At 39.7% G+C, this 27,029-nt stretch overlaps 1 protein-coding gene across 2 annotated transcripts in view; it reads right to left on the bottom strand.

Moving 5' to 3' along the window:
• RELN (reelin) overlaps nt 1–27,029 on the bottom strand; it is a 549,393-nt gene that overhangs the window by 187,571 nt on the left and 334,793 nt on the right. For both annotated transcript variants that reach the window (XM_004702602.2, XM_004702603.2), the window contains exons 11-16: nt 23,444–23,589; nt 10,754–10,905; nt 4,012–4,124; nt 2,448–2,656; nt 1,553–1,681; nt 742–851 (exon numbers count right to left, since the gene is read on the bottom strand). In XM_004702602.2, coding sequence (XP_004702659.1) covers nt 742–851; nt 1,553–1,681; nt 2,448–2,656; nt 4,012–4,124; nt 10,754–10,905; nt 23,444–23,589 — 859 coding nt within the window. The remainder of the gene's footprint in view (nt 1–741; nt 852–1,552; nt 1,682–2,447; nt 2,657–4,011; nt 4,125–10,753; nt 10,906–23,443; nt 23,590–27,029) is intronic.

Below are 27,029 nucleotides of genomic sequence, written 5' to 3'. Positions count from 1 at the left end.
CCTCTCTCCCTTTCTTCTTCCTTGTAGTATAACCTTCACGCAAGTCTACACATTCTCTGAAAACAGGAGAGCTAGGAGTCAACCTTTAATCTCAATTATAAAAATCAGACAGAAAATGTGACCATTCGGAGAAAATATATGACATCCCCAACAACTTAGAATATTTTATCTAATTATGTATTGTCCAAAACGAAAATGATGCAAGAAAATTAAAGATAACATAGCATATTTGTGTGCATTTTCCAGTTTTCCTTCTCAGCTACTTCTGGAAGAGGAGGTAAAAGTTTCACAAGCATTTGGGAACTGATGTTTCTCTTATGTGTGGTGTCTGCATCTAACAGATAAGCACTCCAGCCAGATGTTGTGGTAGTTGCTTAGAGAAGAATGGGTGCTATTTTAATACATGCAGCATGGTAAGATTTTATGTTAATTTTGTGTAAAACATTCAAAGAAAATGTTAGGATACCCCCTGTCATCAAGACTCGGAATTTGGGTTTCAGAGCTTCATGCATTTTCAAATGATGTATGTTGACACAGTCTAGCATCTAATATCGCTGACTCTACTGACTTTTTGTGTAACCATGGGCTTCTCACAGAATGCAAAGGCGAAAAGGAAGAAAGGATGTGTAATGAATTGCAAGACCAGGACTTAGAAAAGTGATTAAATCTGTGCTGATGAACAAAAAGGACAGGAAGACGCTACATCAATGGCATGTGATTATGACAGGCATAAACACTAACCATTATCAATTGCCCACATGTTTCCAAGGATCGGTCCCGTTTGTCTCCAGCGAATCCTGGTGTCCCGGGTGAGTGCTGCGTTAGGAAGGGGAATCGTTATTCGGTTCCACCTGCAAGAAATTTAGCACAAAACCAGCTTCACGTTTATGCTCACCACCTTCGAATTTGTTTTACCCGATGGTGATGTCAGTCTCTGCACACCTTGGAATCATGCTGCGTTGGAGTAACAAACTCTGAAAGTTAACTAAATCAAACCAAACTCACAGCCATGAGCAGATTCTGAGTCATAGTGAGCTTACAGGACAGGGGAGAACTGCTCCTCTGGGCTTTTCTAGACTCCAACTCTTTATGTGAGTAGAAAGTCAATGCCATTCTACAGGTATTAGAGGGCAGAGCCAGAATTTGAAATGAGGTCTCATTCCAAATCTTGAGTTTCTTCTATTTCTCTATGCTGCATTTCTCCAAAAGTAAGCGTTTGGGAAATAAATTTGTTGGCAATAGCCACAGGACTCTTAGGCCATACAGATACTTTTTCATGTAACCCCAAGTATCAGAGCTATGTCATAAAGAGGAAATGCATGAAGCTACAATGATCATACATTTTATGAATGATCATACAACGATGATCTGTCAATCTTACCAAAGATACTGTCTTTTGTTTTTTAAGTAAAAGAAAAAAAGTCATTCATGAATGAGATCGCCCCGTATCAGCTAAAAAGAGAAGACAGGCTCCTTACTTACTATGTCCCCACTACTCGTCTGGGGCTTACACTGGCTGGTTTCCAGTTTCCATCAGAGCTGGTTCACTCACCCACTGTAGTTCTCAGAGGAGTAAACGGTGCTGTGTGGGAGGTGGGGTCCGGCACAGGTCTCAGGTAAACACTCGGTGTGAAGGAGGGACCAGGAGCGCCCATGGTTGGTAGAAAATTCCAAGCTGACACTGATGACACCAGAGCAAGCACAGCAGACAAGGAGCAAAGATAACAAATACAATGGCGTTATTCATCTCTGACTAAGCACATTCCGTATCTGTGGGACGAGGGTAACAAATTGTAGGGTGCTCATTCTGGAATGATTGTTTTCCCCTTCATGGACATCAGACCAGCCTTCAAAGGGCAAGCAGTTAAATTAGTGCTTTATACATAAGCTAGGCTTTAAGGAAAACACACGGCAATTCAAGCACACTGGTGTGCTTAAATTTGATAGATGGCAAGGCAATTACCATGTCTCACACTGTCACTTCTGCATGCGAACTGAGAAGATAAAATCCTTGCCAGAAAGGACAGGAGCAACACTTCAGCAAGTGAAACTGTGAAGCCCTCGCTCTTGAAGTGCTAATTGATTTCTGTGCCTATTATTAGGGGGTCACTAACTGACACGGAGGTCAACTCCCCCCCACCCATTTTTTTTCTTGCCCATCTCTCTCAGTAATCTGCCAAGAAGATGGCACCCACAGTACATGCAAACACTTCTGATAAAGAAGGCCAAGCTATTAAAACAAAGTGAGCGCTACTTAAAATCTACCCACTCAAATACTAGGTATTAATTAAAGAACTTTATCTTTTTTTGGCAAAGTGTGTATTATGTACGTGAATAGTTTATTAACAATGCAGCTAAAACCCCACTGGGAAGCTGCCTCAGAGTTACTAGCTCAGTCCACACTCTCATTTTTATTAGTCCAGAAGGTACCAAATAGGACTTCTTACCTGTTACCGGGTTGATGCGTCCCACAGCCTAGATTAATGGAAAACTGTACCATGTGAGACATCGTCGTCGGGAGAACAGGTAAGACATGGAAGAAGTCTATTGCCCAGATATTCCTATTATATCCTTGATGATTCTTTTGTCTGAGACAAAACTTGGTAGCAGGCGTCTGAAGTTCGGGATTGATGACCAGAGAAACCAAAGTTGGAACCTTCAAAACAAAGGAAACCAAGTCCCTCATTCTCTTCCCTCAGAGAGCCGTCTGTGAGTGCCCCTAGATTCTATCCAGCGACCACAACTCGCATCCACCATGCACCCGGCAATGCCCTTGTAGAAGATGCTGTCCTCAGGAAGCATCCACTTAGTCACTTGGAATTCTCCCCTTAGGCTGCTAACTTTAAGGTCAGCAGTTTGAAACCACCAGCAGCTCTGCTAGAGAAAGGTGTGGGTCTCTCCTCCCTTCAAGAGTTACAGTCTCCTAAATTCACGGGGCAGCTCTACTCTGCCCTGTAAGGTTGCTTTATGAGTCAGAACGGACCCAGTGGCAGTGAGAGTGAGCACGCTGGTGGTGCTTTCTGTGTGTGACTCAGCAGGCTCTGTGTGTCTGAGGGCAAACTGATGTGCACCTTTAAAAAGATGCAGGTGTAGGTTTTAGCACAAGGCAAAGGCATTTTCTAAACATGGTCTACTGGAATTGGGTTTTTAGCAGAAACGGCTGGAAACCACAAGTTAGGGAATAGTAACACGCCTGAATGACTTGGTCTGAGGCACACAGATAACCAGAACAGGCATGACCCTGCCTCATCAGTCACTGCTGGAAAACAAGTCCATTACCAAATCCCAAGTGCTAATAACTTGGCTTCCCTTGCATGTGGAGTGAGCTCAATACTTTGTCTGGTTGTTTCCTATTTCAGCCTGATATTTACCTCCTATATTCTTAACTCGAACCATGCAATATTAGGTGTTGGCTATGGTCAAGCTTCTTAATGCCCCTGGGGTTCCATCAGGGTGGAGAGAAAGCTAATGACCAGTAGACCAGTCTGAGCACCAAGATCTACTAGAGAAAGTAAGTTTACATCTGATGAAGAGCATCTCACACGAGTTTAGAATATTTTGATCTCAGAGTCAGCATCTGTCGTAAACAACCAATGGGAGGAAAAGGAAGGTCATCCTCAGTGACTCTCATAGTCAGGAATGAAGCAAAGGTATTTGTACAAGGGGTTCTGCCTAGGAAATCTCAGAATGTGGGCTACTCATTGTGCTTGATAGCACACCAGCGAGGCTGCATAATTAGAGTCACTTCTCGGAATGAGAATAATTGTCAGCTGGAGGATTGGGATCCTCTTTGTTGTTTCTGAGAGGTTGTAATCCATTCTTCTCGATAAAACATCACTTTTCCATTTGCAGCAGGGAATGTCAAAAAGGCCATGCCTCTGTGATCTAATGCTGGTTAATTCCATGCAAACACATGCTGCCTGCATGTGGGGTGTTCTTCATGCTTATGACCTGGCTCATCCCAGGGAGGCCTGGGGTGGGGTCATTAAGCTCACCAGTGGACATGTCTACCTTATATGAGGAGTAAGACAGTGTATCCAAGGCGATGTGCTCTTTTCTCCCCTCAATCTTCGCGTACAGGATAACATCATTCTCATGAGAGTCTCCAGGGTCACAGATTCCTCCTACACAAAATAAAAATATTAAATTACGTGTACCCACTTGTATCCACAATCATGTCAAAAACAGGGTTACGTTTCGGAATCCAAGCTGCTATCCTCCATTTCTAGGCTTTCTCCATACGTGAGCATAGAATATGCACAGGGAAAGACATCAAGTCAATACTGCCTTTCATGAGTGCCATGTTCTCAGTGCAAAATGCAATGTCTTAAAATAAAGCTGTATTTAAAATTGGCAAAAGGCATACTCATACCACCTAGAGAAGCCTTAAGTAGGAAGCTCAACAATAGTGGCCAGAGGTACGGAAATCATTTATGAAGATGGTTCAGATCAAAGATGGCAGTGGTGAAAGAGATAACTCTAATAATACTACACCTTAACAGCTGCGGCATGTCTAATTTTAATCCATTTTTAAAAGATGCGTTTTCTCATTTTAACGAGCCGTTTCCTTTTATTTGAGGTTTTTATAGAAACATTCAGAGGCTATTGATTACTTTTTTTAAGTGCGTTTGGTGACTCATTGTGATTTTTGAGGCTTCGATGTCTTAGCACGTATTACATATTTGTACTTAAATATAGTTCACTTTATAGGTTTCATTTTGGCATTTGGCACTTCATTTGATTTGTTGGAAGGATCATAGAGTAATTGTCCCCTAGCCTCCTACTGGAGTGTCATGTGAACAGATACAACTCTAGGACTGAAAGGCAATTAGATGATGGAAGTGAGTAATGGAACAGATGTCTGAAACTTTAGGGCGTTTAACTAACGGTGGCATAGCTAGGGACAGGTGCTAGGTCTTTTACTTCTGCGACATGTACGCTTCCCACTTATATGCTACATAGCTGAGCAGTAACTCCTGCCGTTGTTGGGTTCTGTAAACGCCCCTTAATCTGGATTTTAAACGATTACATGTCAATTTGGAAGTCCCTCTCAACTTACCCTTTGGACTGGTCCCCACCCCATAGGCGTTGAAATATGGTATGTACATGTATGTCTTGCCAAATATGCTATCTTCAAGGTCTGATTTAAAACATTCACTCTTTGTTTTTGATTATATTTCAAAAAACTCCTTCAATCCCACAGTCAAATACTATTAATGTTAATATTTATCTTTAGAATATTTTTGTTGTGAATATTATATTCTAGAACAATTGTTGAGATTCACCATCTGTGTAAATAACCCAAGAAAATGTCAACCAATGTAAGCATCTCACTGAAACTCAACCTTAGTGACTGGGATATAACTTTAGGGAGAAATTACTGATGCCTGATGAGAAGTATGAAAGTGAGAACCTAGAATGTATCAAGAAAGATCCTAATAACAGCAGGTACGTTAGTCAGAAAAGATGGGAGGTTCGAGAGCAAGACTCTCATAGGAAGTGTACATCCACTTAGCAGAAAGGGAGGTGTTCTTAGTGACCAATACCAAATATAGGGGATTGTTTTGGCAAGATGTGCCCTACAGCGAAGCAAGATGCATCAGGCCATTTAGAGCTCTGGATTCTGTCATTAAAATGACCAGATGATAGATATGTTTGTCTTGATACCATAAACACCCATTCTTCCTCAGTGTTTAACAGTTGTACTTTTTGAGTGGCCTATTAACAAAGGAATTCTAGTTTTTCCATAACCCTTCTCTGAATTTTCTTAGCATGAGCCAGTCTTGAAGTCATTACTTGTAGGGTCATTAAGAAAATCATTCTTTAAAATCTATATACCTGAGACTTGCACAGTTGACCATAACACCTTTATTGAATTGCATGGAATATGAAGATAAGTCAATAAAACTGTTTTAAAAAATCACCTGGAAAGCCCATCCTGATTGGCTAACTGCCCTGTTTATATGACATCCATATTTCATGTCCATATGTACAACAATGTTCAACTACCTACCTTAATAATTCAATAATAATTGATTTGTTTAGAAGTATACTATTGAGATTGTGTCATTCAAATGTTTTTTTTAAACTTGGTATTATGAATTGGATGAAGGCTTACAGAGTAGATAATCAATTTTACTATGATCAAAACATACATATGTGTTTCATTTTTTTTCTCCATTTTGTTTCATTTCATTGACTGCAGGATTCCCCCCCCCCCCAATGTAACATCATTTATCCCACTTCCTCCCTGTATTTCCTATTTCCATTCCTGTTTTCTTGACCCTTCTGAACTTTGTCCTTGGGTAGATGCTGCCCTTTTGACCTCCAATGGCTGATCATTCTAAGATGTGCACTTCTCACTAGTGTCACTGTTTCCTTTATGCACGTTTCTATTTTTGGTTGAAAATTAAGTCACAGGGTAAATTCCGTTCCAGACCTGAAGGGTGACTAAGGACTACAGTCTTTCTCAGGCCGTTCACAAGTCTCTATCTGACTAGTACATTTAGTTGTGTTTTTCTTTCTTCTCAGCTTGTTTCAGATTTTTCTCCCACTCGATAGAGGAACTTCTAATTTTGTGATTAGTTGGTGGTAGCCAGATACTCTCTAGTTCTCTGGTCTCAGGGTCATGAAGACTAATGTCCATTATTCCACTGGATTACTTGTTTCCATGAGTCTTCAACTTTCATCACTCTTTCTTTTTCTCTTGATAGAAAGAAACCAAGAATTACATCTTGGATAGCACAAGCTTTAAAGACCCCAGTAGCTACTCACTAGAGGAGGATACAGAACATTGTCTTTGTATACTACATAATGTGCAAATATTGAAAATGAAATTTACCTATGTTAAAAGTAAAATTACTTGGAATATCTGGGCATAAATTGGTCTAAAAGTATCTGGGTGTATATGAAATATTCCAGTTCAGGATAGAATGGATTTTATATTTAAGTCACTTATGAAAAAATCTGATTAATAATTTGGTTTTATCAAGGAAATTGGCAATTTTCTAGTTTGGTAGAGTTGTTGCCAAATGGTGATGGCTAGTACTGTTTAGATCAAGGTTTCTTTTGCAACAAGCTCTTGGAGTATTAATAATGTGGGAGTAATAACACCTAGTACCTATTGAGTTTAAACGGAATGTAAAAGTGAAAGTGTAACAAGAAGTACAAACATTATTTCTTTTAACTCTTAGCAATATAGTCAGCCAAGTAGTAATATATCCACTTTACCGTGAGAAATTTTAAGCCAAGAGAGGTTAGGTTCCAAATCTTAGCTGGTTACATACTTTAGTAAAGCACGTTTTTAGCCTTGCAATATTGCACGTTAAACACTTCAGATCCTTGAGTAGGTAAGTCTTAGTGGATGAAATTCATAAAATATTGAAATCTGGCATAAGACATGTTAGAAACATACATGAAACTTGTCATATAAATGTTTATAGAATGGAACATCTGGATTGTGATGAGAGAAACTGGATTCAGAAATAATGTAGAATTCATCGCAGGAGATGTTCACTGCTCAGAGGCCCAATCTATAGAGTAAGTCTGAAGCTGTGGCAGTTGAGAGTCTATTTTTGAGCATTTCATTATATATTTCAGAGTTACGATAGCTATAGCTAATAAAGGCATTCTAAACAATAGTGGATAAAAGAGCCACAAGAAAACTGCCTTTGCTTTTGGAAAATGTAACACTTTATTGACCACTGAGCATATATATGTAACACTTATCAAAAAAGAAGAAAGGTGGAAAGGAGTGAGGGCTCAGATCACCACACCCACAGCCTCTTCTCTCTCACGTCATAGGTAGTTGCCTTGTCAATCCTCCCTGCTGCCTTCCCTATGTGCAGCTCATGCCCTTCAAAGAGGATTGGCTACACCCGGAGTCTCACCAACCAGAGTGACAGAAGAAGAAAGTCCAAAATGAGCCCAGGCTGTCAAATGATGACAGTCTTCGTCTGCAGGGTCCCTCAGGGGGCAATTTATCAGTTCGGTGACGTCTCAGTGACAGCAGCTCCTACAAAAAGATATGGATTCCTCTTCCCACCTTTTGATGCACTGAGGAAGGGACGATGGGGGGTATCCTGGACAGTAATTAAGCTCCAGAAAGATTTCAATAAAAACTAGATGGAGGGTCAGTTTTAAAATATTTAAAACACGGTGTTAAGCAGTTTTGAGTTGTTTATAGTAGGAGAGTGAGTTTGTTCAAGATTGATTATTTAGTCAGCAGGGTAGGAAGAGAAATAAGCCTTGATTTAGAAAGTTTCAGGATTTAGCCAGGAACACAAGCCTGGGAGACAGAATAATGAACTCTACACTGCGCTGTGCTGCCACAACTACACAGCTTTTCGGAGAAAAGAGAGATGTACGACGAAGAGCACTGAGTGCATAGAAGATGCTCGGGCAATATTTGCCAATGGAATATTTAACAAGTGAATGAATGAATGAATAATGGATGAGTGTCAGAAGGTAAGTGCATCTCACATCCATTTTCTTCTTGTTCATGGAAATCTGGCACCAGGAACAGGGATGGCTACAAGCCCAGAGAGAATATCCACTGAATGAAAGAATGTGTGAAGGAAGGAAACAGGGCTTGAACTGAGCTTTTGCAAGTTGAGCATGTTTTCCAGAAATGGTAGTCACAACAGGGCGATCTGGATCAGAGGAAAAACCCCGGGCAAAACCGTTTGTAGGCAGCGTCTGAGCGCGCGAGCAAGTGAGACCTGGGCTACATCTGACAAAAATACAGCGTTTCCTCAGGCACTACACTGAATAAAGAGCTCCCTAAAACTAGCTCATTGGGCCCCTCTGCCCAAATGGATTTCTTCTCTATCAGCCAATAAAGTTGTCAAGGTGTTTTCTATAGACTCCTATCACATGCTAGCCTGAAAAAAGAAACCTTTTCTCAACATGCTGGCTTAGCTAGAATTCACTTCTCCTCTTAAATGCAAATCACGGACATCCTTCAAGGGTGGAGTTCATATGCTATCTTCTTCCTTGCCCTGATCCTTCCACTGCATCGCCTACTGTTAGCTGTGCACTTCCATAGCATTTTCATTCTATTACAGTAAACTACGTTCTCTCCTACAGTTACACGTAGTATGTTTGTTTGCTCTATAAGCTCCCTGAGAATAGGGACTCGGTCTAAATATTTTTTTAAAAAATCAATAAATACAATGATATATTTGAGTCTATTTACTAGGTACTGCTTGAAGTGCTATGCATATACGAAAGTATTTAATAAACAGCTCTGTGAACTAGGTGCCATTTGTATTTTCTATATATCCTAGCTGAGTCTATGCTCAATAAGCATTCTTTTAAAAATTTTACTAGAGTTGTTTTTGTTTTGCAATAATGTACTTCTTTGGGCTTACTCGGATGACCTTTTCCATCATAACAATATTTTAGTTCATTAATGAATAATCTAGTTTGTTTCAGGAAATATTAAAGATGACCTAATCTCATATATTGTATATTACATTATATGTACATTGCATTGTATATTACATTATGGAGTTGATTTACTATGGAAACAAAGAGAAGAATTAAAATATACCAATAACAGCAAAAAGGAAAATTAGTTAAACTAGTATGCCTGAATGTTTATGACAACTTCCCTCCACCCTTGACTAAAGTTTCCTAGGCATCACTTTTAACAAAATAGAGCCAGTCTTATTGAAGAATTTAAATAATCAAAGGAAACAAGCTCTAGCTTTTTTAAGTATACAAATCATTTCAAAGTCAAAGTGCTGATGCCCTTAAATTTCAAAAGATTATCTTATTATACTTCATATTTTATAGTGCCCACAACATTTTCCTGCTCTCAAAGGCATCACTGCTGAAAACACGGCAGCATCACCTGGTCACGTGCTTGAACACACTCTGCAATCTGTAGTTGACCCTGGGACTCTGAGGCGAAGAATGTAAGCAAACGTCTCTACTACCGAAGCTTAGACTCAGGCGGCCTGTTTGTCCTGGTGAGCTGACACCTTTGCTCCTAAGTCCAAAGGGTGGACAATGTTATTTCCTGTTTCACTTGCAGGTGTTGCCTGTGCTTTTCCAGTCATTCCACAAAGGAGGCATGTGATTGATGCCTTCTCGCATCTCTGGAAGGACAGCCAGTGAAAAGCACTCTCGTTGACTAAGGATACATTGGAGGCATCACAATCGCAGCCTCTTAATTTCTCCTTGGGTAAAAACTTTGCATCAACTATTTATTTACTCTACACTGATGTAAGGGAAAACATGTCTTATGGACACGTTTTACAACGTGCTTGCCCTTCAATATGTATTATAAAGTAGAGGAGACCCCAAAGTACTATCAGCCTGATCCTTTCTCAGCATTCTCTCATGAGAGAGTTAGGCAGTGAGGAGAGATCCAGGAACACAATGACTCCCGGATGACTGCTTTGGGAGAAGCTAGAGGTTATGAACAAATAAGTCACTTTGTTTTCAGTTTCTCTCCCATTGTCTTCTGAGCCATGACCATTAGGGAGAGGTGAGAGGAAGTTATTAAAAGCATTCTGTCTTTAGACCTAGCGATGGCATGCCAAGACCTGCTGTCTTACAGAATGATTCCAGCAGGGCTAGTCTGAAGCATGTATGATCACCACAGGATTTGGCTCTGCCAACAGAACTCCTATTTTTGTATATTTTCAGTTTCCATTGCAGACAATGAGCCATTTTACTTCTGCAGGAATAGGTGCCAGCCTAGAATCTGACCTGGATCCACCAAGTTTGTTCAACATATACCTACCCATAACGAAGTAAAACCTCAGGTTCCCATAACCGGTAGTGTCCATGTACGGAGTGCATAATTTCCTCTCGCCATCCGTGAGGAAGACCAATGATAAACCAGACTCGATGGTTCCACATTCTGTACCGATGACAGCTCCCAAGATGTCCCACCTTTACACAAAGAAAGAATCATGAAGAATTAGAACATAAAAGTCAAATTACGTACTTAGCAATGAATTTTGAAATAATGATGTGGTGGTATAGATTTCAGGTAATGGACACATATTTAAACACATTCCATTATAATTACAATTTCCTTGGAGACGTACACATTCAAATGCGCACAGTGCATTCACTACGTGATCAGAGGCTGCTCCACAATTGGCCAGTGTCCCATGGATGAATTGATTCAGACCAGAGAAGCCTTAAGGGCACTCACAAACACAATTGAAAAGCCCTTGGGTAAAAATATTTCTACTACACACACTGTAGAGGATTTATATTAGAAAGGGACAAACCCACTGAATATAAGCTTGTCCTAAGACATTAAAATATACCAGAATTTAATACTTTCATGGTGTACGAGCACTTTATAAGGGAAATTGTGATAGGCAGATTTTGGGCCAGAATTCTCTCAGGATGTGATCTAGCACAATGGGATCAACTCCATGACGGATCTTCTATGTATCGCCAGGCAGTTGCGGGAAGACTAGGATGGGGTGCTGTCCTGTGGGTCAGGTCACAGCCTGGGCATAATCCAAAGGAAGATTCCTCTTGGTGAGTCTCACTCCTACTGAAGGAGGCTCCGTGGGAATGCTCTCTCCCTCCTGCAGGGTCTGGATCACACAGCTCCTCAACATATCTCCTCAAACTCTACTTCTCTGATTGTGAGCCAGTGGTTCAGCCAGTGCTGATCCTGGAAGTTATCGGCAACTTGACATTTTGCCTTGACATCTGACCCACAACCTTGAACCAGACTGGACTTACCCACTTTTACAGATGTGTGAGCTATTTCCTTGATACCAGTTTCTTCTAGGAAAAATTTCTTCTGGTGACCCCATTCGAACACATAAATGTAAAGTTATGAATGATGTGTAATATATTAAAATTTATATGTCTCTGTATTACTTATTACTGGTCATGTGCAATTTAGCTATGACTATTCACACAACTAACTTGTCTACAGATGGAGGAAACCAGGACATTCAGAGGTAAGTGGCTTGCCTGAGGCTGAACGACCTGTTTGACTCTAAAATGCTGACTGTCTGTTTCTCAGTTCATTGTTATTTTAGTAGCTACAGTTCTAAAGAGGGCACTGTGTCAGGATGGATTATGTGGAACCATACAGTTTATAACAGAAGTAAAATATGAGAAAAATACCTGTTTTGTGATAATTTAACAGATTGTATCAATCGTTCAAGGAGCACCATAAACAAACAGTCTTTGGAACCAGCTTGGACAGCCTTGGACCCGTGAGTAAATGAACCAGGAGCCCTTTCCTGACGCATGGAAGACAATCTCACACTGCGTCATTGGTCATTTACTTGCTCCATTTATCCCAATTCAGCCACTCAGCCTACTGATCCACAAAGCAAGGTAAGGTTATAATTGAGGCAAATGATGGCTCCTTTTAGGTATCTGTCTACATTAGAGCATTTGTAGAGTGAAAAATTAAATAGAAAAAGAAAGAATTATCATGGATTAAAAGGATCTTCTGTTCAAATGAGAGATGAGATCAGGAGTCTCTTTTTCTTAATAAATACCTTTAAACTCATAACTGTTCTATATTAATCTCAATTGGTGATCTTAATGACCTCTACATTATAGAGAGAGGTTTTAGACTACGTCTTCACTTTTGATATTTAAAGTCTGACCTATCTAAGCTTACTCTTCTACTAGTTCTATATCTTTCACTGTGTTGGGAAATAACAAAATACAGCAAATTTCTTTATAACCCCAAATACTGATAATCAAGTGGGAAGAAAAGTTTCATCTACTCTGAAAAGAAGGATGCAGAAAGAAATCTGAAGAGGGGCAAAACCATTTTGTAAAACTAATTGGTTCAAATAATTAGTTTGTATTAAAAATAGAAGAAGAGCCTATATAGTACATTGGCTCAAGCTTGCCCAGAAAGATAGTATCCTGGAAGGATCCCCAGAGCTTTATAAACTCTAAAGGGGCTTCAGAAAAAGCCTCTCACCCCACTTGACTTGGGAGTCTTGGTTTATATGATTATATACTGGTGGTGATTTCCAGTTATAAAAATACTACAACACCCAAATCTGTACCAATCTAATAATCACAGGAAGTAAAAGTACTACATAAAATCTTTGAGACCACCATTGCTTAGTTCAGAAATCTATCATTTTTGCAATATACTGAATGGTATGGCAACCATTGCCCCCTGCCCCCCGAAGACTGTTATTCTTCTGTGGCTCACATTGTTTCCCTCAGGGCAATACAGTTCTCTCTGAACTACACTTGAAGAAATGTTTGCTTTGGGGAGAGGGCTCTCTACATCATAGCAATTACATTTATTCTTTGATGACTAATTCTTTTTAAAAGTCTCTATCTTATGTATTATACATAGAATTAGAATCTATTATTTATTATAAATAGAAAAAGGTGAACTTTGCGTAACAAAAAATTTTTCAAATCAATAAAATGCCTCCGGCAAGCCTGTTCCTTAGAGATAGCCTTAGAGATAGGTCACAAGAATATTTAATTCATATTTGTAAATAAGACTACTTTTTCCATGTCACAAAATGATAGATGTTTTTGAAAGTTAAAATAGTTAAAAAAAATTTTCATATTAGCCATTTCAGACATTTTGAGAATAAAAATAATTGTCTTAATCAGCTTTTGAAAATGACAGATATTCTTTGAAGTGAAATTTGGCAGTAACTATATAAATCAGAAACACACACATACATTTCTTTTAGGGATTTGTCTTTCAGGAATACTTGCACAAGCACACAGAATTCTTTATTACAATATTTTGTCCATTAAAGAGGGTTCGGTGAGATAAGTCATGATACATTATCTTTTAGAAATAATAAAGATTTATATTTATTGACTAGAAGACATGCATTCAATACAGTCCAATAAGAAATACCATGTGGTGGTACAGTATGCAAAGTGCTTTTGGAGAGTTAGGGGATGGACATGAAAATTTCTTTCTTTTTTTCTTTGAAAATTTCTGAACACATATGTTAACATTTTAATCGTGAGGAATGGGGGCTGGATAGTGACTGTATACTTTTGATTTGCACTAAGTAAATAATTTTCAGGGAAAATTCAGGGAAAAAGAATGAAGAAAATAAGGGACATTCATTTATATATTTTAGAGTGCAGAAAAAAATTTAGGTACTTTCTTTATAGGTTGATGTAAATATGAATAATTTAAGCATATGAAATCAAGACTCTATATTGTAACCCAAGCTTTCCCTTCCTAACACCTTCCTAAAAGGCACTAAAGGTGATGGAATGTTTCACATTTTCCATAAGAAAATGTACTTTATTAAATTCTTCAGAATACACTAAGCCACCCAGGTTGATAAACTAAAGTCTGAACTAAGATATAGAATTAAATCTGGCTTTACGATCCCACATTTACCAAATTCACATAGCTTAGCTCTAATACGAATTCTCTGAGGTTCAGTGAGTTCACTGCTTCCATAAGGTCTCCATTTGGGATGCTTTCTCGGATAGTTAATAAGGAACGTGCCCAGGTAAACACCCTCCTATGTCCATTTATATTCATGAGGTTTATCTCCAGTGTGCGCTCCTGGAGGTCTAGTCCGGCATCTGCTTTGCCAGCGTCTCCACCGCATTGCATTTGTGGGTTTTCCCTTTAGCGCACATTACAGGCCAAGTAAAGAGTGAGCTCTGACTGAAGACTCCCTCACCCACATTATATTTCACACATTTTTCTCTTTAACTTCAAACATTTTGCTCTTCTGTCTCCCTGTATGCCAAGCAAATTCAATTTAGTTATAGATTTTCATTACATGCTTCATGTTTATTTATAGTCCTGTTGGAATAACACTAATAAGGAATATTTATTTCAGCACAGTACAAAGCACCCAGCTTCCTCATCGGTGTGACAAAACGTAACCTAGACCGGAAAATTGTTGGGAGAAAATAATGTATTTACAGGGACATTACTGTCTCAAGACATGTCAGTCTCTTGTTCTCTCCCAGTGTTACTTTTGTTTTAAAATAAATCAAGATGGCAATTCAAATAAATTTGTAATTTTTTTTTTACATGCAAGCTAACAGAACATCAATCTTGGACAAAATCTTAATCTTTTAAAGGCTACTCAGTGGAAAGAAAAACTCTTTGCAATTCACCACTCATAATATAACGTTAACTCAGTTGGACTATCAATCTACCTTCAACTCATTTACCCTAAATTATAAACTGAAATGAATCTCCTCTCTACCCTTACATATGCATTTTTGTGAAAACTACTTTAGATCAGAGGTAACATAATTCTTCAGGGCAGGAAGGAGGAAATAATTCGTGGAATATAATGAGATACTTAAAACTCATTCCAAATACTTCGTTCCCCTAGGGATGGAGTTATACGTCAATCATTGAGGTTGGTTCCCCCTTCCTCCCACCATCCTCATGGTATTGCTACTCCCATTACTGCTCCTGAGGGGTTTATCTGTCCTGGATTCTGTGTGTCAAGAGCTCTTATCTGACTAGTGTGCATGCTCTGGTCTAGCCAGATTTGTAAGGTAGAATTGGGGTGATGATAGAGGGGCGGGGGGAGGACACAATAAAGAAGTAGAGGAATACTACAACTCTGCACGGGGGTAGAAAGCCTCCTCTTTATCCCGCAGAGCTGCTTGTGGTTTCGAACTGTTGGCCTCGTGTTGAGTAGTCCAATGCATAACCACTGTGTCACCAGGGATCCCTGAGAACGTGTTACTTATAGAGGGATTCATACAACTCATCACGATCCATACATATAACAATTATGTAAAGAATATTTGTACATTCATTGACCTCATCATTCTCAAAACATTTGCTCTCCACTCAAGCCCCTGGCATCAGGTCCTCATTTTTGCCCCTTCCTCCCCACTCCCCCCTCCCTCATGAACCCTTGATAATTTATAAATTTTTGTCAAATCTTGCCCTGTCCGATGTCTCCCTTCACCCACTTTTCTGTTATCCGTCCCCAGGGAGGAGGTCACATGCAGATCCTCGTAATCGGTTCCCCCTTTCCCACCCACCCTCCCAGTATCGCCACTCACACCTCTGGTCCTGAAGGGATCATCCACCCTGGATTCCCTGTGTTTCCAGTTCCTATCTGTACCAGTGTACATCCTCTGATCTAGCCAGACTTGCAAGGTAGAATTCGGATCATGATAGTTGGGGGGGAAGGGACGGGAGGGGGGGAGGGGAATGGGAGAAGCATTTAGGAACTAGAGGAAAGTTGTATTTTTCATCGCACCTTGACTGGCTCCTCCCCGATACCCTTCTGTAAGGGGATGTCCAGTGGCCTACAAATGGGCCTTGGGTCTCCACCCCCACCCCCACTCCCCAACTCATTCACTATGATATGATTTTTTGTTCTTTGATGCCTGATACCCGATCCCTTCGACACGCTGTGATCGCACAGGCTGGTGTGCTTCTTCCATGTGGACTTTGTTGCTTCTGAGCTAGATGGCCGCTGGTTTACCTTCAAGCCTTTAAGACCCCAGATGCTATATCTTTTGATAGCCGGGCACCATCAGGTTTCTTAGCCACATTTGCTTATGTACCCATTTCTCTTCAGTGGTCGTAACATGGAGGTGAGCACACAATGTGATTTTTTGTTCTTTGATGCCTGATAACTGATCCCTTCAGCACCTCGTGACCACGCAGGTTGGTGTGCTTCTTCCATGTAGGCTTTGCTGCTTCTGAGCTAGGTGGCCGCTTGTTTTCCTTCCAGCCTTTAAGACCCCAGACGCTATATCTTTTGATAGCCAGGCACCATCAGCTTTGTTCACCACATTTGCTTATTCACCTGCTTTGCCTTCAGCGGTTGTGTTGGAAAGGTGAGCAACATAGAATGCCAATGTGATAGAAGAAAGAATTCTTGCATTGAGGGAGTACTTGAGTGGAGGCCCAATGTCCATCTGCTACCTTAATACTAAACCTATAAATATGTGCACATAGATCTATTTCCCTATCCTCATATATATTTTCATATGTACATGCCTTTATCTAGACCTCTATAAATGCCCTTTGCCTCCCAGCTCTTTCCTCTATCCCTTTGACTTTCCTCCTGTCCCACTATCATGCTCTGTCCCCACCTGGGTTTCAGCAATTCTAGAGGGATTTTTTTAAAAGCAAGACTTTTTTATTGTGCATTGGTTATTAAGTTTGTAAACAAACAAGTATTCTTTCATTTTTTTACACATCTCTAATTGATGGGGTTCTTTTGACTAAAAATCTTTTCTAGTTTCACACGTGTGGTATGCTCTTTTTCCCCCCTTTAAGGATATTAATGATATATTTAATACAATCTCCATTTATTTATTTTATTTCCATTTTTCCAGATCTTCACGCTTTAGCTTGGTGCTTCATTTTGGTACAGCGTTGATTTTCCTCACATTTGCAGTATCTGGATTATATGCTTCATGGTGTATTTCCTATTCTACTTTGTTAGGTGCCATCAAGTAGATACTGAACTCTCAGGGAGGCCAGGTGACACAGTAGCATGGCCCCACGAACGTTTGTGGCTGTCATCTTCACGGAGCAGATCTCTGAGTGCTTCCCCCAGGATCCACTGAGCGAGTTGGAACTGCCAAGCTCTTCGGAGTTAACCATTTGCATGACCAGCACTCCTTAATGTATCTTAGTCTCACTGAAAAAATGCAGATCGACTCTTGGGTAGAATTCCTATGTGAGCTCTTTGTTCCCTTTGATGTCCCACCTTTCCATTCCAAGTGTACATATTCCGTTTCCCTTATTTAGAGGGGCTGGGTGAGTACAAACCCCTGAATGCAGGAACACGTAGCAGCTCTTCGGCAGACTACACAAGCCCATTCTGATTCTGTGTCCAGTGTCCATCACCACCTTTTGTCGTGTCTTCTTCGCTGCGTGTTTTGGGCTATAGGAGCAGAGTCTCATCTTTGTCTAAAGGAGTGGCTAGTTGCTTTGAACTGTGGACTTGGTAGTTAGCAGCCCACACTATGCCACCAGTACTCCTATAGCGCCTATTAAAGTCAAAACAAACTCACTCCCGTAGAGTCAATTCTGACTTATGGTGAACCTAGAGGGCAGGGGGAATGGCCCCTGGGGGGTTTCTGAGACTGTAACTCTTTATGGAAGTAGAAAGTTTGAACCATTGACCTTGTGGATCACAGCCCAACTGTAACCAGTATGCCAGCAGGGTTTCTATTTGGGGCTATAGTAAATCTTTTAAATCCTTCCCATCTGCTCTCTCTCTGGGAAACTTTCATAATCCCTGGAATTATGAATGAAGGTACATATACTAAGTGTTGCTTTGCTGCGTAGTGTCACTTGCTCATTAACTGTAATTTCCAAGGTTTTAGAACAGGCTGGCTGGCCCTGTGGGAGAAAGAGAAGACTGTCTTTCTCCTGGAAGCCCAACATAAGGCTACTATGTATTGTAATCAACTCAGTGGCAGTGGGTTTGGGTTTTTGGTTTGGGGGAGACTGGAACATGTGGTCTTGAGCCAATCTTTGCATATTCATTCCATTTGTGGGATTACCGCCCCCCCCCCCCCAATGCAGTTTGCAAATTTCTTGGGTCTTTTAAGTTTTCATTGTGAATTGGGTGAAGGTTTACAGAGCAGATCAGCTTTATATTGAACAACGGATACGCATTCTGCTTCACGTCATGGGCTGGAATCCTCTCAATGTGGCATCACTTACCCCCTTTCCTCCTGGGCTTCCTGTTTCTATCCCTTGTTCTTTGTAGCCCCTCTGAGCTTGGAGTGGGCATACTTGGGGCATTTCTTTGTAGCATAAATATTTAGTGCCAGCAATGACACAGACTTTATTTTTGGAAAAATTAGCACAAAACCAAAATTTTACCGAATGTAATGATACAGCCTATAGAAATGTGTAGCCTTAATATTCCTATTAGTGAAGATCTCAGGAATCGGTGTCCCCGATTGGCTGAATGCTAGCAAACACACGCATACACATTGACCGGTATGCGTGTGTTTATTATGGTCATGTCCACAGGAAATCAGAACCCACATTCTAGAAGCCATGGTAATGACCACAAAACAGACTTCTCCAGAACTATCTGACTAGTAAAAATACACAATGGGATGAAAGACAAGGATATAAATTCTATATTATAGAAATGCGTTTTCTACAAAGCTTTTTCCTCCTAAAAAACAGCCTAAGCTAAGTGAGATATGGTAGCTGTTAATTAAATGACGTGTTTGTAAGGTTAAGCCAAAGTTTGGAAAGATTCACATAAATTATCAGTGTATCTATTAAAGCTTCTCTCTTGCTGAAGAAACAGCTGTGTCTTCTTCAGGAAAAGTGAAAAAAAAAGTTTTAAAATCTCACTTAAAATAAACCAATCGATGTTGGTTTTGGGTCAGCTTAATGATGCGGAAGGCTACTAGATCTTGCATCCTTGTGATCTAAGAGCAAATATTTTCGCTGGAATGTCTTGAAAACAGGAGTATTTGGGAAAGTTGTTTCCAAAAAAGACATTCTAATGGCTTTCTTATCACCCTCTGACTTTTTATTATTCTCAGTCATTCATATACATGGTGTTTCGAAAACATTAGAGAAGATTACATATTCTATTTAATCTAATCATCTTTTAAGGGAGGCAACATAGCTAAAAGAGATAGAGATAAAATTATATCTGTATTTATCATTTAAACTTATAATTAAAATAAAAAAATCTGAAACTTACCTCAAAGCTAGTAATCTAGTCAATGCAACTGACAGACTTGAAGAGATGGGGCTGTACTATTTAGTTCTATCAAGCTTAGCAGTGAGCTTGTAATGATAGGCTCTGTGTGGTGGTGGGTGAGAAGAGCAACACAATTGTTCAGTAAATTTGAATAAGAAAACAGAACCCATCAAGAATTTCAAGATCAGAATTCCTGATCCTATTTTTGTTGTTGCAGTTAGCCCTTAACCTATGCTTCACATAAGTTTACTTTGTGAAAGATTTTTTTCTAAAGTCATTATTAAAAATTATAGCATTTTTCCTAGACCAATATAGTATCCTTCAGGTTGAGGATGAGGAGGACACACACACACACACACACACACACACACACACACACACACACACGCACAAACACACACACCATCCTGAACCAGTATTGTAACCATCACCCGAAGTACAGAAAATAGTAGGGTTTCTCCTTTTCCTTTCATAACTTTCCAATACACAGCCAACTCCAGAGCTGGTCTGTCAGATCAGTGTGTGCCTGAGGTCATTCTGGGTAAAGTCAGATGGCTTGAAATCCTAGGGGCAAAACGCTGCAAACTGGCCCCAACTGCGGCTCCTTGAATTGAACCACTGTAAGAACGCAGATGAATTAATGGTGGGCTCATTAGGGTGGCACAGGTGCTTTGGTCAAGCACATTACCGCATGTGATTGGAACAGACACCTGATGATAGTGGCCCTGCCTGACAGTTCCAGCTTCTTATCTGTGACCAAAACCTTGGCAAATCCCTAGTCCTCAGAAATGTCTGAAGCGCTTAACCGAAACCCCCTGAGCCGCTTTGCGAGTGCATTTCCTCTGAGGTTCCTCCATGTTTGCATGGACTTTCTCTTTTTTCAGGCACAAGAACGCGAATGCTTTCTTTGTTTTGGAAAATGATTGAAATGTAGCCACAACTTCTCATTTATCATTAGTGCTCTGTGAAATAGAATGCCTGATTTGTTAGTTGGAATTTGGGGCCAATTATGTCTCTGAACCACTACATCAATTTTGTAAAGTATGTTTGGTTGCTTTTAATATCAAATAAATAAATTTATAAATTTAACTCATGAAGGGATTTTCTAAGGTTTTTTTTACTAAATCGTCACCAGCGTTATTAACAGAGATCTGAGTGTACTATTAGGATTTCCAGGAATGCGTTTCTGGCATTCTTTAACAGAAACAATTTGATGATACAACAGCTTAGAAAAGAGACTATTAGAGAGAAAATGGGTTTGAAAGTCAGATTGTTGTTCAGTGGGATTGACAAATAAGCATGACGTTCTGTTTCATGATACTATGTTCAAAGTACACGAGACAAAAGCTCATCATCCATGTTTCTAAGGAGTATTCGGGCTGTACTACCAAGCAGGTTTTGTTCTGACAGTCCACAGAACTTTCAATATCCTCCACCAACACCCTAATTCAAATGGATTTCTATCAGATCAGCTCCTTCAAAGGCAGTCAAACTTCATAACTGCGAAGGGGAGTTAGATTGTTCATATCAGAGGCCAGAAAGATAGAAGTGGTATGAAGTGGTGATAGAAGTGGTAATGGGATCATGAGGTGTCGAAGGGATCAGGTATCAGGCATGACCAGAACAAAACATCATATCATTGTGAATGAGGGGGAGTGCGGAGTGGAGACCCAAAACCCATCTGTAGGCAACTGGACATCCCCTTACAGAAGGGTCTCACAGAGGAGACGAGCCAGTCAGGGTGTGATGTAGCAAAGATGAAACACACAACTTTCCTCTAGTTCCTAAATGCTTCCTCTCCACCCACTATCATGATCCCAATTCTACCTTACAAATCTGGCTAGACCACAGGGTGTACACTGGTACAGATAGGAACTGGAAACACAGGGAAATCCAGGACGGATGATCCCTTCAGGACCAGTGGTGAGAGTGTTGATACCGGGAGGGTGGAGTAGAAAGGGGGAGAAGTGATTATAAAGATCTACATATAACCTCCTCCCTGGGGGACGGACAACAGAAAAGTGGGTGAAGGGAGACGTCGGACAGAGTAAGATATGACAAAATAATAATTTATAAATTATCAAGGGTTCATGCGGGAGGGAGGGGGAAAATGAGGAGCTGATGCCAGGGGCTTAAGTGGAGAGCAAATGTTTTGAGACCGATGAGCGTAATGAATGTACAAATGTGCTTTATACAATTGATGGATGTATGGATTGTGATAAGAGTTGTATGAGCCCCCAATAAAATGATTGAAAAAAAGAAAATTAAAAGAGAAAAAGAAGTGGTGATGGGTACTCTTATGTCAAGCGATTAGGCAGGCAGATTTGTAAGCATCCTCAAAGTCCTCAGCTCCTTCAGATCTAGTTGGTCCGTGAAGGAAGAGTGATAAGCCCTTGAGAATTGATTATACAAGTTATAAAGGAAAGTAGGTCAACACCGGTGGAGATCCTGTCCCTAGTGGAGACACCTGGGCCACACTGAACATGGAGCCACAGGTGACAGGAGACTTTCGAGGAAAAGGCCTTTGTGGGACGAAGGGCCTGACCAGTGAGGTGAGGCTTCCAGTGGTCAGTGGTGGGCCCTGAGAGGCTGTAGTAACTCGGAGTTCTTCATCGGTTCCACAGACTTACCCTAGCCACTGCCAGGGGCTGGACCTGAGGGAGAGTCCTGAGGCAGAGAAGTGCGGAATTGGGCCAGTGGAGGTAGAGGTCCAGCTTTCAATAGTGTCAGAGCCCCTTGTGACAGGGGGGCAGGACAGCAACATGGGGGTCCTGACAAATGCCAAGTGTGCCCTCTTCAGGAGGAAAGTTGGGATGAGAGGGGTGCGAAAAAAGAATATTGGTGTTCTACCCACTCAGGCATGTAATCAATCCAGTTTTGATTTAATGTTTTGAGACCAGAGATTTGTGACTATTTATATCTCAACGATTCTGTCCTGGACATGTTTCTCACAGTGGATAGTTAAATTGTGGCTATTTTATAATCATTATGAAAATATATGTGATGCTAATTTCATCCAATTCTTCAATAAATGAATTCAGACTCATGAGATTATCATAAAACATATACTAAAAATTAAGGACCCCGTGTTCTGACGACATGGAATTATTGGGGGAAAGAGGCCACGATAAACAAGACATTTATAGATTTTCCTTTCTACTCACATTACTTCACACATTTTGATTCTTTGAACTTAATAACTTTTTGAACTTCCAAAAGTGCTGCTCAATTAGTAGGAGATACGTTAAAGACATTGGGTCCCAAAGAAGAACCAAATATCAAGAGCCCCAGAAAACACTGCTACCGACCATTCTCACCATCGAGTCTCTTGTACTTCTGCCTCACACCAGACTCTTTTATAAGTCTTTCAAAGCTAGTATGTTACCTCCTAAATAATTTCATAGATTTCACTGAATATCAAGGACTAGCATCTATAAATCTCTGACACTAGGAAGTTAACTGAAGACAATCTCAATATAAGAGCAGAATGATCCTTGATTCCAAAAATATAAAAAAAAAAACAATGGAGCCTTTCAGTAAAAGTTGAGACTGACATGATTCAATGGAAACTTAAAGGTGTTATAATCACAAATATTTGAAATACATTAAAATAGTTGATTATTAAGTAGAGAATAAATGTTCTTTACTGATTTAGGATAAGTGGCCCCTTCCAGAGTCTCCATAAGAAGAATTATGAATGTCAATATAAAGTAAGCTTTTGTTATTTAGCAATGTGCATTTAGGACATGTCCAGTGGGAAAATGTAAGTGCTACACACAGCACGGGAGACGACAATTACTTACCCTGTCGGCTGGCTCTCAAATTCTTCTGACCATTGCTCTTGGATATCCTCAGTAGAAAGATCTACATCCCGGGTGGTGGCAAAATTGAACTCACTGCCTTCATTTCCATGGAAATAAATGGAGTTTCCATCGGATTGACAGCTATGCTGTAGTAAAAAGAGAGCACGGGGCGGCTGTTCAATTGGTTTGTGGCTGATGTGCTTTACTCATGGACGAGTAGCGTTTTTACAGAAGTCATCAGACTATTCACTCTAATGGACTCTCAGATCAGAAGAGCTAGTTACCTCACTTCTGTCTTGCTTAATTCAATTACAATTTATTTCTAACTTACTACGTTATCTTGAAAAAGAAGCCAAGAGGGCATTCTGAACTTTGCCTTATCAGCCTTCAATATGAAACAAGAATACTTTATTCGGAATAATTTCCCATCTTTACTTGTGCCCTTGTTGTAGGAATTAAGTTTGATAATGACTTGACATATATTTTCAATACTATGGTTATGGGCTAAATCACACTGACCTTTTCAATATTCCATATATTTCTGGCTTGCCGTTAAAGCCTTTCACAGTTTTTCTGTAAATGGGATATGAGTAGAATAGCCAGCTAATCAAAACACGAAATTCAGAAAGGTCAAAGTAATCTTGGTCATGATCGCCTATCTTCAGCTTGCTTTTCAGTAAATAATTCTGACCATTGTTAAGAAATGTATGACACCCTAGTGAAAACTGGGAAACCACAAATTTTGTTATACTCCAAAAGAATACCATGGTCAGAAACAGTTAGAGAGACCACTTCTTGTGAGATGTTTTTCTGGTGAACATTTCTGAATCTTAGATAAGTCAATAGTCTAAGGCAAGATGAGACTCGGGCTGCATTCACTGTGTGCTTTAAAACGATATGAGTTTGCCTTAATTATTTCTTGAAATAAGCCATAGATAGAGAAATGCTAATAGATAAAAGATCAAACATTCTTTTAAGTATTGGATATCCTTAAAATGAAATATAAATAAATACATAAAATCAGACAGCAAGTACCAGCTGGGCCCAATGACTGTAAGTTTTATAGGAGAAGGATCACGTCCATTTTGTTTCCTGCTGTATCCCAGGTCTTAGCACAGTTCTTAGCAGGTGTTCAAAAATATGTGCTAATAGTTGAATGACTGAGATAGTTACATCATTTCAAGCAATCAAGTTTTTATCAAGAAATCGCTATGTGTAAGGCATTATGGAAGGTACTGCAGGGAAAGTAGCTAAAGAAAGAAGTATAAAGATTCATAACCTTAATTTTTAAAAAAACATACAAGTCGAGTTGAGATAAGTCAACAGAGGTCCTAATACAAAACAGAACACAGTAAGTGACAGTGAATGAGGGAACCTGGGGATCACCATGCTTAGGGCAGGTCTGGATGAACAATTATCTCATGAATAAGAGTTCAATTGGCCTTAAATTAATTAAATTAAAATAAGTTGTAGTAGAAAAGTGATAACAGATTTAAAACCAAGTTAGAAGACAAATAATGAATTAGAAGGGTGAGAAAAGGCATATCATCCCCATAGGGTATCAGTAGGCACGATTTTGAGAACAGACTGGAACTGGTCATTGAAAGGTCTTCACTGGTTGCCTAAGAAATACAGATTCTATTTTGTCAGCACTGTTATTCTAAAATCAGAAAGCATGTGTGCAAAGACATGTTTACAACACTTAAACTAGTTATGGCTGGTAAAATCAATTGAGAAGGATCTACTAGATTAACAGATTAGGGAAAGCTTCCAGAAGCATCCACAAGTTCAAGAGTGTGGGACCGTGGACTCTTGGGGGAATAAATCACCGCACTAAGACATAAAGGAGCCCTGGTGGCATGATGGCTTAAGAATTTGGGGGCTGAAAGAAAGGCTGATAGTTTGATCTTATCAGCTGTTCTGAGGGAGGAGGAAGAGGCATCTGCTTCCAGCAACCAGAGGGAGCAGCTGTCCTCTGTCCTGTACAGGTGCTATGAATTGGAATTGCTGGCAGTGGGGAAGGCATAGGCTGTACCTATTGGGTTTTGTCATGGTTTTCCATAAAACCATAGAGTAAGAGGCATGCATTAACTGCTTGAGAATCCTTTTTACACTTCAAAAAATACAGATTAATCAAGGTCGCTAACCTGAGCTCATTATATTGGATACTTAATTGACACATACTGATCAATAGCTAGAATTGAGTTTATTTGAAAGAAAACAGGATTATCAAGTGATGACAAATCCAAGCATCCTCAACAGCTACAATATCGTGTAAAGGCCACATAGTAGACTAACAAAGATAGTTTTTTAAATAATAAATCCACTGAACTCTAAATGAAAGCCTTCACAATTCTCTTGACAACCTGGGATCCTAGTCAACTGTGCACCATATTTACCTGGCCTCCAGTAAATGAAAGAGCATATTAAGCCACTGCCCACGGAAATAATTTACGTGAAATATCTATACATGTAAAAGGAGAGTAATTTAAATGATAATTTTAAGATATCTGATTAAAAAAAGAATGGAAAATAAAATCACAGTGAAATAACACTAAACAAAACAATGAACCATGTAATGTAAAGCCTTCCACCATAGCTAACCAAACTTAGTTAAATCATTTAATTTTGGTTACATTTACCTCAATTACTGATGTTTTAAGACTGTTACACATAACTATATTTTACTTTCAAATTATTTATACAATGAATGTATTTAAGCAGCCCAACTGGTGTCATGCTAATGGGCTGCACTGCTAACTACAAGGCCAGCAGTTCAAAGCCACCAGCCAGCTCCACGGTAAACAGACGAGGCTTTCTACTCCTGTAATGAGTTACAGTCTTGGAAACTCACAGGGGCAGTTCTACCCTGTCCTATAGGGTGGCTATGAGTCAGAATTGACTCAATGGTAGTGAGTATTAACGTATTTTGGGCATATTTTGATTTGGATGAGAGATAAAATTTATCAATAAAATTAAGATCACTAGAAAAGTAGATGGGAAATTATTACACTAGTCTCACAAAGTTACAATAAATTGGAGTAGTATAAAAGTGATAATATATTTTAAAGAATTTTTGTTAATTTTGGTGTTATCAGATATTAGTTGAAGACTATTTGCGATATACTATTGAAAATTAGCTACCAAATACACATTTTCTTACTATAAACATAATATGCTAGTATATAAGACACAAATATGAAGAAATCTATCTGAAAAAATTATTCTACTTTAATTGCATGCTAACCAATACTTATACTAGCAGGACCTCAAAACTAGTAGGATCCGTTTTGGGGCGAAGAGTCCATGAAGAATAGAATGATACAGGTTTCTGCATATTTTTTATTATTTCTAAGGAAATGAGCTTTTCTTTACCCAGTTGAAATGAAAGAACAATATTCAATACTGAAGGTAAATAACAACAGGACAGAGGACAGTCACAGTTAATGCTACCCTCTGTACTGAGTGACATCACGTTACCCTCTGTACTGTGACATCACGTTACCCTCTGTACTGTGACATCACGTTACACTCTGTACTGAGTGACATCACGTTACCCTCTGTACTGTGACATCACGTTACCCTC

Source organism: Echinops telfairi, unplaced genomic scaffold (assembly GCF_000313985.2).
Source record: "Echinops telfairi isolate 266 unplaced genomic scaffold, ASM31398v2 ScPeMD7_23;HRSCAF=83, whole genome shotgun sequence".
In the NCBI taxonomy this organism is placed as follows: Eukaryota; Metazoa; Chordata; class Mammalia; order Afrosoricida; family Tenrecidae; genus Echinops; species Echinops telfairi.
The sequence above is the reverse complement of the archived record's forward strand: the minus strand, read 5'-3'. Positions and strand labels throughout refer to the sequence as shown.